The sequence below is a fragment of the Cyclopterus lumpus genome, chromosome 17 (genome assembly GCF_009769545.1).
Source record: "Cyclopterus lumpus isolate fCycLum1 chromosome 17, fCycLum1.pri, whole genome shotgun sequence".
NCBI classification, from domain to species: Eukaryota; Metazoa; Chordata; class Actinopteri; order Perciformes; family Cyclopteridae; genus Cyclopterus; species Cyclopterus lumpus.
In genome coordinates, this window is record NC_046982.1 from 13,484,306 (window position 1) to 13,502,952 (window position 18,647).

At 41.0% G+C, this 18,647-nt stretch overlaps 1 protein-coding gene across 1 annotated transcript in view; it reads right to left on the reverse strand.

Moving 5' to 3' along the window:
- Positions 1–18,647, reverse strand: part of LOC117746777 (netrin-G1-like) — a 57,894-nt gene that overhangs the window by 12,216 nt on the left and 27,031 nt on the right. The window contains exons 3-4 of the mRNA XM_034556082.1: positions 17,643–18,286; positions 999–1,171 (exon numbers count right to left, since the gene is read on the reverse strand). Of these exons, the coding sequence (XP_034411973.1) occupies positions 999–1,171; positions 17,643–18,286 (817 nt within the window). The remainder of the gene's footprint in view (positions 1–998; positions 1,172–17,642; positions 18,287–18,647) is intronic.

Consider the following 18,647-nt stretch of genomic DNA (forward strand, 5'->3'; position numbering starts at 1 on the left):
CAAAATAATGTTAGTTGGAGGTTTGCTTTCAAGCCTTTTTGGAGCTTTCAACTGTATCTTACCGTCTTACTGAAAACCCTGTGCCTGCTCAAGGATGGGCTTGGGCTTTGGATGCGAGGAGATGAAAGGGGTCAAAAATGATCAACGAGGAGTCAGTGGATGGCCAGACGGCTGAGCTGAACACAGACGCACTTCAACAGTCACAAGCTGTGCGTTTGGTGCTATCTAGCTTACAGCTAGGTCTGTACAGTTTGTAAATTGGCTGTTTTTGGGCACATACGCAAATGGTCCATTGGTCAAATCCATGCAAATGATGCAAGGCAAATATTAAACTTAAAGAGATTTTAAGAGTAGAATGATGTCCCATTAGTTTCATCTTTGCTTCTGAGTTACAAGAGACGAAAGACATATATAAGAAACGAGAAGAAAAGAGGGAGTTTGACGTCAAGTGGCCAAAGTTGTTTTCATGCCTCTCCGCGAGAATGGGACAAAAACATCCACTTGGACTCAAGAATGAACTGATTAGAATGTTGGGGTTAAAGGTCAAGGTCACTGTGACCTCACGTCCATTCCATTTTTGTGAGTGCAAAATCTCAGGAATCCCTTCAGTGATTTCTTCAAATTTGACACAAACCGTATGAACTGATCAGTTATTCAAGTTATATATTTTAAAATACAAATCCTTCCTTTTGTACTGGAGGAAGATTGCTAAGTCCACCACCAAAAAATACAACATATTTGGGAGTATCTGATCAGAAAAAGAAAAGAAAAAAACACTCAGAGAGGTGCAGCCCAGAAGCAAAGAGGTAGTATGATAAAGAGGTGCATCAATCTCTCAATAGCGAAAAGAGTACAACATAAAAGGAACAATGTTTTATTGTTGCATCAGATGCCAGTGTCTGCTGTAGCCAGACTGGAAATGGTACGTTAGTACAAGCACCAACGGTCTGCATGGCCACTCGTTATCGTCCAAACATAAGAAATACTGATATACTTACATATATTTGCTGTTCCCTTGGGTATAGGGAGGTAGGAGCCCACACTCCAGGCTCTTCCGTGGTAGTGCCTCTTACAGCGACTGCAGTCTGGCCCTGTGGTGTTGTGCTCACACTCACAGCCCAGCTTCCCCTTGTCAAACACACAGCTGTTTGCATGCAGGTTACACTTGCACCTGAGACAGAAAGATAACAACAAAGGACAGACAACGTGAATAGGCATTATTCTGCTGCCATTGAATCAATACCCTCTGGACAGAATACATAAAGTCTGCCCTTGCTGCGGTGTATATCTGTGCCTTTCAAATTTGAATTGAAATCCTGGTGGGTTATCCGACTTGGATCTTGTCTCTTGTCTCTTGTCTCCACTAAGCTTAATTATTTTCTCCTTTTAAAAAAAAAAAGAAAAACAAGTCCTCATTTGTCGTTGCCTCTGTGGAGAGAGCAGCAATGCAAATAAGTCACGTTTGCCTCTCCTGAGAGCTAAATAAAAGGCACTCTGTAGGATTTGCTAATTGAGCACAAAACCGATATCTGATGGAGAGATGATAGCACAAAGAGAAGCCGTGGAGCCTGAGAATTCTCTTTTTCTTCTTTTTCTTCAAAGTCACTCTGTTATTCGGCAAGGGAGCCTTCAGGCAGGAAACCCTACCGGTCGACAGAGCTGGTTTATTAGACAGAACTGTGTCAGAGCTGACAGACCCTGCTGACTGGAGACGGCTTGCAACACTCAACCGAATCCACCCCCTCTTCTGACCGCATGGAACAAGCTCGCTCGTATTTCATGGCATGTAAAAAAACAAAAGGAAAAAAAAACAAACAAAGTCTGTTTCAGTCTCACTGATGTGTTTATACCAACCAGGGAGCAGAGCAGGGGGTACATTACCCTTTTTTTTATTGTAGTGAGAGTTGTGTTTACTCCCATCTCTGTCAGAGGCAAAAACAGGCCGTGTTTGTTGTCACATGAGATATTACAGTTTCATATCCCACGCTTATATAAATAAACTATAATTCTCCGTATTTTATTTTACTCCTAAGAGGGTAAACGGTTACAACTAGGGACCCCCAGGTTCTTGGGAGATTTGGGGGTGAATACAGAATCAGTTGGAGGGAGGGGGATCTGACACACTACCCGTCTCCAGGGGTTTGTGCGGCTCATGGTTTCACATCATGTCGATGATTCTCCCATTCGAGACTGAGGAGCCGGGTATCTGGTTGTTGCCTTCATTCGCCGGTGAACATGAGACAGAGAAATGAGGGCAGCAGTCAGAAAAACATCCATTCTAATTGACTTCCTGGCCTTACTTTGACATCTCACATTAATGATAGATAACTGTGCAGGAAACGAGGGAAACTGTAGCCTGTTCTGTATAGCTGATCAGCAGCAGTAAAAGGTCGGTAAATAAGGTCTATACACGGATGTCTGGTAACATCCACTAATTGGTAACACTTTATTTGAACTTGTCTATTTAGCATTTATTAATATTGTGCACACATACTAAATATGTATAACATTGTAATACAGTATTGGGTTGTTAACATGTCTAAAATTACTTATTGAAAGGTGCTTGATTAGGGTTTGAATTGGTCACACATATGAATATTAAAATTTATTTGAATGGAAGATATCCTTTTTTTAACAGCTTACTGTATAATGAATGCATGCACAAACAGTGTTTTGCAACAATATATTCATACTGTATCAATGTAAAACACTTTTACTGTGTTTTTAAAACGTTCATATAAAACTGTAAAGATACAGTATTTAAAACTACTATTATTCATTAACTATTTATCAATGGATAAAAACCTCATTGCAATTTTAGATATTTTACAAAATTATTTTGAATGTTTGCAATCTCTCAAAGTACTCAACATTCACAACAATTCTAATTGATCATGCAGGAATTTACATTTACATTAAACCTTTCAGTTTAAACCAGAAAAAAGTAATTCAACGTATCCTCATACAACGGTTCGTATGGTATCTAATGAAAAGTTACTCCTCATTTTATGTGCAATTTCCTATGAAAGCCAGCAACATGTCTACATTTCCGCTTGGTACATGCATACTGTATTTCCAAAGTAAATTTCCATCTTCACACAAAGCAATTCAGTTTAGGCAGCAAAAGTACAGGAAAAGAACGCAGTTTGGGTTAAAATACCTATGGATGTGCTGTTTTGCAAGTTATTAGAAAAATAAATCCACATTGACTTCACATGGGAAACCAACAGCCATCTCTTGGCTGAAAAATCTGTGTTTGTTGGACCAATCCACCTCCCCTTCCACCTGCCCTGAGTGGGCTTTTGCGGTCCTTACACCTCATTCATGATTACGTGGATAACATATAACAAAAGACTCCTGGGGTATCTACAAATGATGGCGCATTATTTTTTGAAGGTATAGCTGAGAATGCTGGAAGAGACCAGCCTGGTCATTTGCAGTAACACAGTTAGAACCGCATTAAAGTTCAAAACAACTTAAGTCTATCTGTAAGGTAAAATCCTCATCTTTCCTCAGGTTAAGTGCTGTCTCACAGCATTAGCAGCCATAATGGATGCGACTGAATACCAGGTAACATTCACGGCAACTCAATGCTACTGCCTCTAACCCCCCGTTCCCTATAGCCCTTCACTTTTTAATCAATTAAAGTCCCTGCTCCATAAAATTAATAAATGGGTGTAGCACTTCTGCCATGCAGACAGCGGCTGCTCCCTCAAGTCAAGAGCGATGAGATTTGACCTTCCACTTAATTAAAAACCAGCAAAATCTGGATCATCGAGCCCAACCGGTGGCGGTGCACGTAGTTCACTCAGGGGAGCTCTGGGATGTGATGCTTTTGCCGCTGGCATTGTCATATTGAAATCAGAGTCACCAGTTTGGGCCACAAGAGACACCCCCTATATCCACAGCACAGGGATCTTTTGGAAGACACCTTTCATAACGTTTTAATGACCATTTATTTATTATTATTTATTGCACAGCACAATAACGATCAGTATTATCCATTATCAAGTCAAGTAATCCCCCCTTTGGAGACACTGGAGATCATCAAGCGTCTTTGTGGGCAGATAGTTTCGGTTCTATCTGCAGGGTTAAATTATATTCTGGGAGAGGAGGAAAATACATGCATCTTTTTTTTGGAGTTTGAATGGACCAACGCTTTTACATTAATCAGGGTAGACTTGGGACTGTTGTCATGACCTTCTAATTTCCTCACATTGAAAAAAACATGCTGCCCCTGGTGAATAATGTGATACAGACTCAGGACTAAAATTGTAGCCTGTGGATGGGCATGCTTAATGTAACAAAGAGCAAATCTCGACTGTTAAGTAAAGGCGAGCCGCTCGTATACGTTGATATTCTGAAGCAGACAGCAGCTCCGTGTCTGCTGCCTAACCTTGGCTTCTCCCGGCTGCTCAGCACTGTGTTGACAGGCTCAGTATGTCTAACACCGCTTTTCTTCCTTGTGACAGCTTCTACTGGAGCATCTCTGATTCGAGACAAAAGAGGAGCACAGAACTTGTTAAATGAGAACCTCAAAGTAGAAGAGCTGAACCGACAGGTTATGGAAACTTTCATTGCCTCACACATTTTCAAGTTGATTCTTTTTCACCAAGAAAAATTAGATTAAAGCCACTGATTTCAAGTGTACTTTTCGGTTATTCCTGTAAATGTAGGTTTATGCTCTTGGCCGCATTTACAGTAATCAAACCATTGAACTGCATTTTTACCAAAGAGTGCCAATCTTTGTCACTGTATAGCATACAGCCCTGACGTATATGTTGAGAACGTGAAGGGCATGGTATAACTTCCATTTCTCAGACAAAGGCACAAAGACACAGCAGATACTTTACAGTAAACCTGGTGTCAAGCAATAGAAATGTTTGAATAGGGAGAAATTCTGCTTCTAAAAGCCATAATGAGTCGCTGTTTCAAAGAGCTGATAAAGAATGTAGCAGAATAAAAAGAAATACCGGTAAGTGATGTCCTGTTAACCAGTGACATCATTGTTTGCAAATCTGCAGGAAAAATATAGGGATTAATTTGGCTTTAAAACCTTTAACAAGGTGAATTGATTTGAGCAGATACCGTTCCTACAGATATTATTTCATACCCTACAAGTCCATCTTATTTGCCTAATTAGACCTCAAGTCTGCGTGGGCGTGTACAGACTGTGCTTGATTGACGTCTCTCTACTCGATATTTGCAAATGCCTTTTTCACAGAAAACATTTTGACACGTCACAGTAGGAAACGCTTGGGTGTTAATTAGAAGTTAATGATGGCTTCGTTGTGTCATGGGACACGTCGATGGAACGGAGCCATCCTTAATGTTATGAGTAACACCTGTGCATTTTCATTATGTCAAGACTGCTGTACAAAAAGGCCTCTTGATGGATTGAGGTTGGTGACCTTTCATAATTCTCTGCAGGGGTGTTGCGATAGACTGAAATTGACGATAACTTGGATATTTAAAATAATGATGATATGTTAATAATGCACAAACATCAAAATCACGCTTTTGTACAGTTATGGTTCCAGATACTATATCCACCTCTATACACTTGTATTTTGAGTGTAATTTATTTGCCAAAAAAGAAACAAAGTGCACAATATACAAAGGTAGAGATTTATTTACCTATCACTATCAATTAAAAGCACAAAAATAGGATCCTGTAACAGTTCTCCGGCTGCGCAAATCTATTCAAAGATTTCATTTGAAAATAGTGTTGCAACCGTTGCAAATATGAATAGTTTAGATGCAAAAATATTTGCAGGCAGTATGTAGATGTTTAACGGCATTAACAATCGCATATATACCTTTTAAAATTTGCAGCTCCTGCAAAAATAACTTTTCCAAATACAGACATTACTCATTGATAATTTAATAAATGTAGCTTCTACAGTATTTTCAGACTTTAGAGATTTAACCCATGACCGCCACTCTGATGACTGACGGAGCAAACCAGTCTCCCTCAGCTCTCTACCTCACCTGTTCCCCCACACAAGTTGCCCATGGTCAGAGATTGTAATGCGCCTCCATGCTGTATAAATACATACTGAGTTTTGCTAAAACTTTCCTCGACAAGACACTTTGAAAAGCCTCACATCCTGCCTCGTGATAGCTCTGACAGATATGGAGAGATAGAGGCTGTTGAGGGGAAACTTTGGCCTTGCTGAAAGTTTTAGATGAATGTCAATGTGTTACCTGGACAAACCAGAATAACCTGCCAGCACATTCCAGGGAAAGAGAGGCTTTTTGATTTATTTTACACAAGCGGAAGGAATGCTGTGAAACATGCCAGCTACACAGGGACCAAAAATGGGAGAATCTCATTTGAAAATCTGTAAGTTGTTCCTGTTACGACATGTAATCCAGTCGCTTACTGTCTTGCCTCTCAGACGATCTGGGAACAGAGGCTTACATCCTTTCTGTTTGCTACTGCCTGTTATTGAGATACATTTGGGGTTATTCACTCATACTGAATCTTGCTCTGCACTGTAATTGTTATCCTTCTTTTTAGTATGTTTATTCAATTATTGCTTATTTGTCCGTTATTTGATTTTGTTCTTTTTAAATCCCATCTTAATGCATTACTTACTTGCATTATATCATGTGAAGCCCTTTGAATTGCTTACAAATTACCCATTTTGTTAATTTAAAAGCTTTTTATTTTTTATTTGTCTCAATATATTTCAAATTGACTACATTGGCAAACAAATTTAATATTCAGTATTTTCACAAAAATGTTGTATTGTGTGGTTAAAGCTCAAACTCTCTTGATTCTCTCTGTCCTCTTACGACTCGAAAGGTCCGCAAGTCCTCTCCGGCTCCGTGGCTGTCCGAACCGGTGCGCGCCAAGAGAGCCACAATGCGAGCAGCGGAAAGGAAATGGCGAAAATCCAAACACGCCGACGACCTGCTTGCCTATCAATCTCTTCTCTCCTCCTTCTCTGCGTCCATCTCTGCAGCCAAAAGTTTGTTCTATCAATCCAGAATCGAATCCTCTTTATCTAACCCTAAAAAGCTCTTCTCAATTTTTTCCAACCTCCTTGACCCCCCTGTTCCCCCCCCTCCCTCCACCCTTCTACCAAGCCACTTTGTTGACTACTTTACAAAAAAGATAGACGACATACGCTCTTCATTTACTAATCCATCTTCCTCAACTACACCTCCAGTAACTTCACCTTCTTCCCCCTTGTTTTCCTCTTTTATCCCCCTGTCTCCCAATCAAGTTCTTACCTTGGTAACCTCTGCCCGCCCAACCACCTGCCCCCTTGACCCCATCCCTTCTCACCTTCTCCAGTCCATTGCTCCGGACCTTCTTCCCTTTCTCACCCATCTCATTAACACCTCCCTCTCAACCGGCTGTTTCCCCAACTCTCTGAAGGAGGCAAGAGTCAACCCTCTCCTGAAGAAACCCACTCTCGACCCATCTGAAGTCAACAACTACAGACCTGTCTCTCTCCTTCCCTTCCTCTCCAAAACTCTAGAGCGAGCTATCTTTAACCAAGTCTCCTCCTTTCTTCACTGTAACAACCTTCTAGACCCCCACCAGTCTGGATTCAAGACAGGCCACTCAACAGAGACTGCCCTCCTTGCTGTCTCTGAGCAGCTTCACACTGCTAGAGCAGCCTCTCTCTCCTCTGTCCTCATCCTTCTAGACCTTTCCGCTGCCTTTGACACAGTGAACCACCAGATCCTCTTGTCCTCCCTCCAGGACCTGGGTATCTCAGGCACCGCGCTCTCACTCTTCTCATCCTATCTCACCGACCGCTCTTACCGGGTAACCTGGAGAGGATCTGTGTCTGAGCCTTGTCCTCTGACTACCGGGGTCCCTCAGGGTTCAGTCCTTGGTCCTCTTCTCTTCTCTCTGTACACCAACTCTCTTGGCTCTGTCATTCGCTCGCATGGCTTCACCTACCACAGCTATGCTGACGACACCCAACTGATCCTCTCGTTTCCCCAATCTGAAGCACGGGTAGCAGCACGAATCTCTGCCTGTCTGACCGACATCTCTCAGTGGATGTCCGCACACCACCTGAAAATTAACCCGGACAAGACTGAACTTCTCCTCCTTCCAGGAAAAGGCTCTCCCACCCACGACCTAACTATTAACTTCAACAACTCAGTGCTGGTTCCGACTCCGACTGCCAGGAACCTCGGAGTGACGCTTGACAGTCAACTATCCCTGACTGCCAACATTGCCGCAATAACACGCTCCTGTAGGTACATGCTGTACAACATCAGGAGAATCCGACCCCTTCTCACTCAGAAGGCGGCACAGGTTCTGGTCCAGGCTCTGGTCATCTCACGGCTGGACTATTGCAACTCCCTCTTGGCAGGTCTACCTGCTAATGCCATTCGACCTCTACAGCTCATCCAGAATGCAGCTGCTCGACTGGTCTTCAACCGACCGAAATTTACCCACACTACTCCGCTCCTCCGCGACCTTCACTGGTTACCGGTGGCCGCCCGCATCCGCTTCAAAACATTGGTACTTGCGTACCGTGCTGCGAACAGATCGGGTCCGGTCTACATCCAGGACATGGTCAAACCGTACACCCCAGCTCGTTCACTTCGCTCGGCTTCTGCCAATCTGCTTGTAGCTCCTTCACTTCGAGCTAAATCACGACTGTTTGCTGTGCTGGCTCCTCATTGGTGGAACGAGCTCCCCATTGACATCAGGACAGCAGAAAGTCTCTACATCTTCCGGCACAAACTAAAAACACATCTCTTTCGACTGTACCTTGAATAGGTAGCACTTAAATGCCGTAGTAGCACTTAAATGTCCCTTACCGATAGCACTTCAGTAGCACTTAAATGGCACTTACGGATAGTACTTTGTAGTTTAACTTTATTGAAGAAATTGTACTTGCTTGATTCTTGTTGTTCTGAGTTTGGACTCACGGTTTAATGCACTTATTGTAAGTCGCTTTGGATAAAAGCGTCAGCTAAATGACATGTAATGTAATGTAATGACCTCAGTACTTCTAAAATCTTGTCGTTGAAAGGTGCAAAGGTATACAAATATACTGGATACTTTCAAGTAGGAACACATGTTGAATGTTATCTTGTTTGTGTAGTTGTGTTTACTCTTTTATAAAAATAAATTAATGAATGTGTATTTAAATGAATAATTCAGCTTCAGCTGATCTAAAATAAATATGGAGGCAACACAGTTAAATGTTTCAAAAATGCCCTAAAGGTGAACAAAGGGAACTTGATTAAGTTGTTTAGGTTCATTATGGGAAATTATATGCAATCTTATCCCGTTTTAATTAACCAGCACAAGGCCGAAGCTAAAGTGTTTACATCCAGACTGTCTTCAGACAACAGGGACAGGGAAAACAATAGGAAAACAATAATTTGCGCAAGATCAAGGCATATCCAGCTAACATAAAGAGTTTGACATTGTTACTTTACATTGACTCCTTTTACATTCCGGATGGCATTGAACTCTTCCACAAGGAGACGATTGGAGTCACAGAGTCACCTCATTACACCAGACTGTGTCACCGTGAAATTGAAGAGTCCGATTAGGCTTGTTTTCATCGCTGTGTGCTGTGGCCAATTTTGTCATTCTTCGGGGTGTAATGTAATACATCTCAAGCAAATTGTTTGCGTCCCCCGTCGAAATATAAAGTAGCTACGCCAGGGCTCTCCAAATTGTTGGAGAATTATTAGGAATGGATCACAAGTTAATTCCCCCTGCTTCAATTTTCTGCCGAGGCAAAATGAAATTCGAATTTACGTGGCTTGGGCTAGTGCCACTGAAAGCCTGTGATTTGTTTCAATGACAGGGCCTATTATTGAGGTTGTGCATTGATGTAGACATACAGTATGGTAATGTCTACCCACCTCAGCCCTAGGAGGGCCGTCTCATTCATGTGATGTAAGCCACTGAGACAAGGAGGAAGCCATGAAGAAATCAGCAATGGGAAGACATTAATATGTAAATCGGAGGCTGTGTGTGTGTGTGTATGTGTTTTGTGTGTATAGAAGCATGCAAGGGGTGCACACTGCATGCATTCACCTACTATAGTGTGAAGGTGCTTTCAGAAAAGTAGTTTTAATACTAGAATGTAATGAAAGAAAAACACTCAAATGTAGACACACACACATATAAACGTAAACGTACACAATTTGAACTCATGAAGCCACAACAACCTTGTCTGTGCCACTACTAGTCAAGCTTGATCCTAAAAGAAGTATAGCAAAAGGACGTGTTGATGATTTTACTATTCATGGCTTCTGGCCCACCAGAGACAGCTTATGTTGATCTACTTTCTCTCCATATATTATTTACAAAGAAAGCCTGGGCCTTAATGAGCACTAATTAAACGCTGGAGACGGGGAGATGACTGGCAGAAAACACTGCAGCATGTGACAGACATCTGGTGGAAGATAAGATAGCAGGCATTGGCAGAGCCGGGCAGAGCCTTACGGTGGAAGTGGAGTAACACTGGGGGTCGTGTGACCCTGCACTTGAACCTGACTCTCAAACTCTGTCAATCTAGCTGGCAACAGCTGTCATGGTTCACTGTGTGTGTGTGTGTGTGTTTGTGTGTGTGTGTTTGTGTGTGCGTGTGTTTGTATGTTTGTGTTTGTGTGTGTAACAACTAGTATCATAGGCTAAATGCAGATTTAAATAAATGGGTTTTAAGTGCTGTTTTGAAAGTCGCGAGTGACGGAGAGTGTCTGAGGTGATGGGGTAGAGAGATCCTGAGGGAGGGGGCAGTAATGGAGAAGGCCCTGCCCCCCCAGGTCTGATGCTGGGGGGGCAGGGCAGAGTCGGGTGGCTAATACTTAACGATGTAGTGGTAATTGTCTGGGCATGATTTAATTGAAAATAGTGTATCAACTTTTGCAATGGGTGATTCAAATAAACAGCAGACTTGAACAGCGTCTTCATGAGACCTGAAACGATAAAGCATCCATCTGAGGTGGCCAATATTCCAAAAGGCAGAGAAACGGTTGCTCAAAGATGAGGGTGGATTTGGGTTCAAGCACCTTTTCACTGTGAAAGTACTGAAGTTGAGAAAAAAGTATAAAAACAAGGGCTGGGGTAGAAACCCAGCTGCACACTGTGCGACTGCGGGTGCTCTGCTGTCTAAAATAAAGAGTTTACCCCCACTGAGCGAAAAACAAAGACAAATTCAACCTGCTCAAACACACAGAGGAGTATCGATCTACTTCCTCCTGCTGCATCCTGTCCTAACTTAAACATTTCTTTTCCCTGTGAAAGGGTTTTTTCTATTATTTGGGAGTTTTTCCTGATCCGATGTGAGGTCCTGGGACAGGGATGTCGTATGTGTACAGATTGTAAAGCCCTCTGAGGCAAATTCGTCATTTGTGATATTGGGCTATATAAAATAAACTGAATTGAATTGAATACATTTACAAGCTATAGAGAGAAAGAGGAAGAGAGACCCACAACTAAAGTAAGCAAGGCTACTTCTTCAGGTTAGGAGACAAATGAAGGAGGGGAATGTCCTGGCACATTACAGTAGCCGATATAGTGTAATATCACAACACTTTTCTTTGAATTTCCATATATGCAACTGTTGGAAGGCATATTCTAGATATCCTCCGGGTTTAGATCTTGGGCTTATGTGGAGTGTGAAGCCCGTCTTGTGAATGCTCTGTGGAGGAGCTACATTAAGCTCTTTTTTTCCGGTTCTTCCATGAGTTCACGATTCCCACCGGGAGAGGAGGATACGGGGTTTGTCTATAGCTTGAGGGGAACATTGGGGAGCGTACAATATTAGTAAAATGTTTCATATCTTATCTAAAACGGTTTTGTCTTTGAAATTAGATTTTGTTTTATATTTGTCAGCATCGATGGTCCAAATGGAATACATAATTTCTCTTTTTAATTTCACAATTTATATATATATATATATATAGTAGTGTAGTAACAGTGCGACTTGTGGTCCCCTCTGGAAAAGGGAGGTAAGAAAGAAAATAGAGAGAAACGGTTTGGGTAAAATAGAGAATGACAAAGGGGGGATAAGAGAAATAGCACATTAGCACTTATGGATTAGCTGCCTCTCATTCCCAGGCCCCGCTGCAGCCCTGCAGATGTGCAGCTCTGACCGAGCAGCCAGCCGGTAGCGGTCATGTCTTAATTAACGAGTAGACATCTGATCAATAAGTGAAGAACGATGGAGAGGGAGACGTGAAAGGTGGAACAGCGTGCACGGTTCAAGGTTTTTGTTTTCCGTTGATGTGGAATAACTTTAGAAATCAATAGCGTGGCTATCCGCGCCACGCACAACCTTCTACTCAGCATAGGCAAAAAATAATTCCCCATGCGCCTTTTCGACATGTCTTCTTTTACCCATAACATTTCTATCATACGAGACCATTGTACAAGAAGATTGGTCACAGAATTTTTGGTGTGACGTGATATTGAACCTTGTAGAGACAATTTTACAAACTTCTGTTACAATTCTTAGATTATTCAAAGAGAAATCTACTCTGGTTATTTTATGTTGTCATCTCAAGCTTCTCAGTTCTATGTTTGGTATTTCATTATGTTTCTTTCAATGGCTTTCAAGAGCCTACAGGTAACGAGCCTCATTCATTAAAGATGAGTACGCTATTGTATTTACTTCCACACATTTGTAGTTTTGGGTAGAGTCATTGCATTACCGCCATACAAAATGTGTTCCAGTAGTATGTGAGTGTGTTATCTACATTATGTTTAAGGTAGGGGAAGATTGAGATTGAGATTAAGGTTAAGGGGAATCTTGATATATTGTTGATTCAAGGGTTTAATTGAAGTTTGTATCGTTCTCCTTACTGATAACACTGTCGGAGCACTAGATGGATATGACATATGTGATCATTCACCATATTTCTGTTGCATCAAGCGCTGTGAAAGAGAGTGTGGGTGTCAGCGGGCAGGTTTTTGCTATATGTGTGTTCCTATAAAGGAGAAGAAAAAAGCGTGGCGTTCACAAACACCACACCCCTGACCTTAATTCCATAACATTCTATTAGACGACATAACGGGTCTACCACTGCCTTCTGAATTGGATGTACATCATGCGGTGCAGATTCATCTAATATGAATGTAATTCCTTTCACTCTTTCAATATTTTACTGGTAATGTTATGACTTGCTGCACGTTTTCTGCTATGCAACTCTATTGTATGTGGAAGTATTTAAAGGTGACAAAAAATAAGTGACAAATTGATCCTCAAACAAAGAGTTTTTGCTAGTAGGTCATTTTTCTTCTAAAATCTCTCAAATTAAATGACGAATTTTCATATTATCTTTGTTTTTTTATTTCCGTATATACGTGTGAAATGACAAACTCATTCACAGATCATTATGAACATATAATTTGACATTTCTAAAGAATGGCGGTATCTACCCATTCAGAGCTGTGACATACGACTATATCCACCGGTTACCTGAAGCTGCACACAATCAGCAGCGTATGAGTGTAAGTTAATCAGCGTTTGTGGAGTATTCTGGGAATTCTGGGACAGGATTGCCATTCTGTGATAAGGCTTTCACATTTGGTTTTAGCCAGCAGGCTGCTGAGTCTGGTGGGAACTCTAATAAGTCTCTCTCCACCCGTCTCTATCACCCTCTTTCAAGTGAGTTACGGATCCACCTCTGGACAGAAATCGTATGTTTATTTTCTTTTCTTTTTCACTGCAAACTTTTGGTGGAAAATTGAATTTGATGCCCGGGGGCAGAATGGAAAATTGGGCAAAATAGCTTATTTTCCTTCCATCCAACCTTTTACTCTTTCTAATGAATGGCAAAATAAGATATCTGTGGGAGACGCTATTCTGTGCTTGAAAACAAGCCTTGCGATGCAGAACTCATCAATTCATGTTTACAGTGTGAGTTTGAATATTGAATAGTGTGTCTGACTGCAGAACATGTATATCTCCCTAATAGGGTTGAATTGTGAGTATCACTCTTCATCATAATGAAAAATGTGTGTCATGTGATCAAAGAAATCAAACATCATGAAGTGTTTTCAGATGTTTTGCCCGTTATGACAGCTCATCTTCAGTGATGGATTTGTTCGAACCAGCAGTCAAAGATCATTCAAACATACTCGAGATGTCTGAAAATATGTGTTATTTAATGCATAAACTGTAGCTTGCTCAAAAAGGAAACCTCATAGATACAATCACAAATCTCCTCATTATTAAACAGGGCATGGCTAAATTTGGAAGCACAGCCTGGCAATTCTGAATGTCTCCACGTTTCACTGATGTGTCTCTGATGATTACCATTTAATCAGCTGCAAATGCTCTTAATTACAAGATTAGTCTCCTACCAATTAGCCAACGTGCTAATAGTTCTAATCTGCCATTGAAGTCGACTGAATTCTAATTAGGGACTAACTGTTTCAATTCACAAGGGCCCATCTGATGGGTCATTACCAACCTAGTTATCCTCATATAAACCAACTGCAGCAAGCAACACAGGTCCCATTTGCAGAGCAGCTGTAGAGTCTTTACGACCCTCATGTGGGCCATTTTCATGCATCATGAAACGACAATGTTTCCATTCCGTGAAAATCACAGAGGTATTCTGATGCCTCACTAATGAGTATATTATACTTTGCAGAGGAGGTCTGTTTAATTTGACTGAAAATTAAGGTTTTAAAATTGGAAAAATAAAAACAAAATAAAGGTAAATGAAAACACTCTCTCTTAAAAGCATCACTAATCCATATTTTAATAGTCTTTTCACAATGGACCCCACTAGTATGTGCGATGTTAACGAGCATGCTTGTAGTAACAAACCCACACAAATCACCCGACCCAACGGTCCCGCTCAGCTCTATAATCATCCTCGTTTCCGGCCATACGATCTGATAAACGCACTCTACACTACCTGCTTGGCACCAAATGGCAGACAGACAGAGTTAGTGATTATCTGGTGAACTTTGTGAAGCAAGGGCCTCTATAGTTAAAATGTGTCCTAAAATACAGCTCACGTTTCCTTATAATTATTCATCCAGAAGAACTCAGAAATGAACCCTTAAATCATCATATAATGATCAATGAAACTTGAAATTGACTTTGTCTCCAGTAAATCCCAGAAAGTATTTCCACTTAAAACCAGTAAAGCTGCCTGTTTCTATAGCTAATGGTAAAGTACCTGAATATACTGGATATTAGACTTTTTGACATAAAGGAGACAGACATGCTCATATTCGGGGTTCATACTTGTATCTTTTTTTTTTTTAATAGAACATATTTAAATTCCTTAATGTTCAAACCCATACGTGTGTTCTCATACTGTCTAGTCTGAAACACCTTCTTTGTGCTTAAAAATAGAGCCCAACAATAAGCTGCACCTTTGCAAAGGAAGTTCTCAAGCCGTGGATGGAGATACTCAGATGGGGTTGCGGTACATACTAATGAGCCTCCATGTGACATAGAAAGGGGAGCCAACTCTGAAAGGCTTGTTGAATCACGTTTTCTGATTTTGGGAGACCACAACTGACTGGATTGTCTTATTTCACAGTTTGTGTGTTGTAGGCACTCCAGATACCCAATTGTATGTGCACAAGCACTGAGAAAGTGAGTTTTTCATGATATGTCCTCGTTAAATTCTGCTTCACTTAGGGCTCCACACTGTAGTTGTTTTTTTTAAATATTTCTATGTTGTCCATGTATTGTATCCTTACTGGCTTTTCTCTGCTGTCGTATGGCCTCTGTACTCTCTGTCCCCTGTATTGTGTGAAGACAAATAATAAACCAAACTGGTTTAAATTGGGCAAGAACAGAACAAAAACAAAAAACGCTGTGCACATTTCTTCACATGACTGTTAACAACCGTAGCAGCTGGCTGGTGTACATGGCAATTGGAAATGTGTGTTTGAATTGTGTATGGAAATATCTGTAGGTGTAATCCATTTTAGAAAAGGGAATTGATTACAATGATTAACCTTGTGTCACTCAGTTAACTATCTGAAGTGAAAACATTTCAAAAAAGTCGTAGAAATAAGGTGCCACCTTATTATATTATATTATGTTATTAAACTGACAATGTTTTAAAACCAAAAAATGCAACAAAAGTAAGTTCAGCTCTCCAGAATTGATGTGCTACCTGACCCGATAATTGTAATATCATGTTAAGGGTTATGAGATGTCTGTGGAATCTTAATGTGTGTCTGTAATAAAAAATGCAGTGAGACATGCATTAAAACTCTTCTCTTCACCTCGGAAATCTCAGCCCTCTGTCCTTGTCAAGTTAGGGTTATAATAAGTAATTTAGGAGAGTAGAGTTCAGCATCTGCTCAGGCTGCTCCTTTTTTTCCTAATTCAGACTTCTTTTAGAAACAGAATTTTGGGCTGGAACTTACTCTGTCTGGGCCAACGAAACACTTTGACCGCTCTGTCTCTAAAAGTGAAAATTGTGCAAGACTTAGGTTAAAGAAAGTGAGGCATTGAAGCTTCTTTCCTTTGCATTTCACAGTTTTAATCAGTAAAGTTATGTCTCATTTAACTTAATTAGAAATCCTGCTTATCAAAATGCATTCACAGACTCAGACTTGGAAGTATGTTTCTGCAGAGTCCATAAGGGTTTAAGGGCTGTCCCATTATCAACTGTTACAGACATTTTGAGTCCTTCATGCACACTTTCAGTAAGTCTGTATTTCTTAAGACTTCCCTCGAGGGAATTACCCACAATTCATAGATTTGTGATTGTTAAACACAATTTTACCTGGGGAAACCCGGAAGTTAAAACATAAATAAAATAATGTTAGAGGACTGCACATTGATGTTCAGCATATACAATTACACAAAACGTGAAAAGTGGAACACAAAAAACACAGGAAATCTGAAGAATGCAAGCATAGACTATAATACACACATGTTTTATTCATCAACCATCTTCTTTTAGTAGTGCTTATTGAAGTGTATTGTTTTGACAAAAACAAGTAAATTGATTATTTTACAATTACCTCTTGTCTTGTAAGGCAAGATCCTGGAAGACTTACAAAAAATTAGTTTACAAGTAAAACCCCTCAATTGCAAAGACCATGTTTTGGCGTTGTAAAGTGCTTTCTTACTGGTATTATTAAATCAATTTGAGCCCTTGCAGCCTCTTACACAAGTAACATCTGTTGAGCTCCTGAGGGTTCAGGGCTTAAGGCCTTTGGGGGGACATTGGGATTCGGCCATTGACTTCCATTCATATTTTGACTGTGGCAGTTAACTTTGCGTCATAAGCAGCATTGTAATAACTCTTTGTTGAAATGGGCCCATCTAACTCCAAGAGGGTTAGGGTTGCACAAAAGACAGAAAAAGTAGGCTGGTCTAAACCCGGGCTGGTGCCATGTACCACGGAGAGGCCACAGTCTGTCGGCTTTCATCCCAGCTGATCACCTCAGCAGGGGACTTCACTGATGAGCTCTTCCCTTCTACTTGAAGTAGTGCTAATCAGTGTGTGGTATCTTTGTAGGGAAAAAAAACCTACAAACTGTAAATTCTATCAAACTCCTTCTAAATTGGTTCCAAGTGTATACAAAGTACCAATCTACAAACTGAAGCTGCGTTTTAAAGAATGCTTAAACTGCTAAAGCACCCAAACAATATGATAGTTAAATTCATTTTAAAGGAAAACTAGTAAGAAATATAAGTGGGTCTTACCTGCCCTGCACTTTGATGTCAGATATGGCGTAGAAGTATCTGGAGAGGTTATTCTCATCCACCATGGTGGCTCCAGTGGCTGGCTTCAGCAGCTTAATCCTCAGATCAGTGATGGTGAAGAAGTCCCTCAGGTTCTTGGTGGTATCCAGCTGGCCATACAGCGAGGCCATGTTGTGTAGCCGAGGCCCGGCAAAGAGAGCAAAGCGATCCTTGATCTCAAAACGTACCGTCTTGTCGTTCTTCCACACATAGCCTCGGGAGTAGTCCTCAGTGCAGATGATATCCAGCAGGGTGCGCTGGGTGAGGTCATTGGCTGTCTTGGGTTCCATGGTGAATGCGTCCAGGCAGTCGGTGGCATAGAACTGGTACGGGGTCCAGGTCCTGCCGTAGTCAAGGGACTTTTCCAGGACCATTTGCTCCGGTCGGCCTGACTCAAAGGTCAGTACGATGTCATCAGTCAGCTCGATGGTTTTGTTCCACGACAGCGTGAGGTTAACCTGGAGGGGCTTTGGGTATTTCTTCCATGAGCTGGACTGCCAAAACGTTGTGGGGTTGCGACCCTCAAAGTCAAACATCAACTCTGGAGGATGAGCCAGCTCCTTAGTGGTGGCGTCGCATTCATTGTTGCACATATAAGGATTCTCCTGTAAAGAAAACGGCACACATGTAAGTGCACATTGCAGGGTATACAATATCTGTGTAATATGTAGTATGGTGCAATTCTTTGAAAATACTGTATTTTGTAAAAACGAGACAGACATTTAAAAAAATGCAATGGCCAAGATTAAAGAGTAATTAGTTTAAATTTGGGGTGGAATTCAGGGACACTTGTATGAAGAGAGTTGTGCACCCAATGAAGCTTTTTTTAAAACTTTTTAAAAATTATTTTTCAAAACTTTGCATTATTTGTTGAAATCTGGTAGTATGATTCAGTACTGCTTGTCTTATATAAAACGGTATCATTCACCAAAGTCAAATGAAATTTATTTTGTGTAAAAATATAAT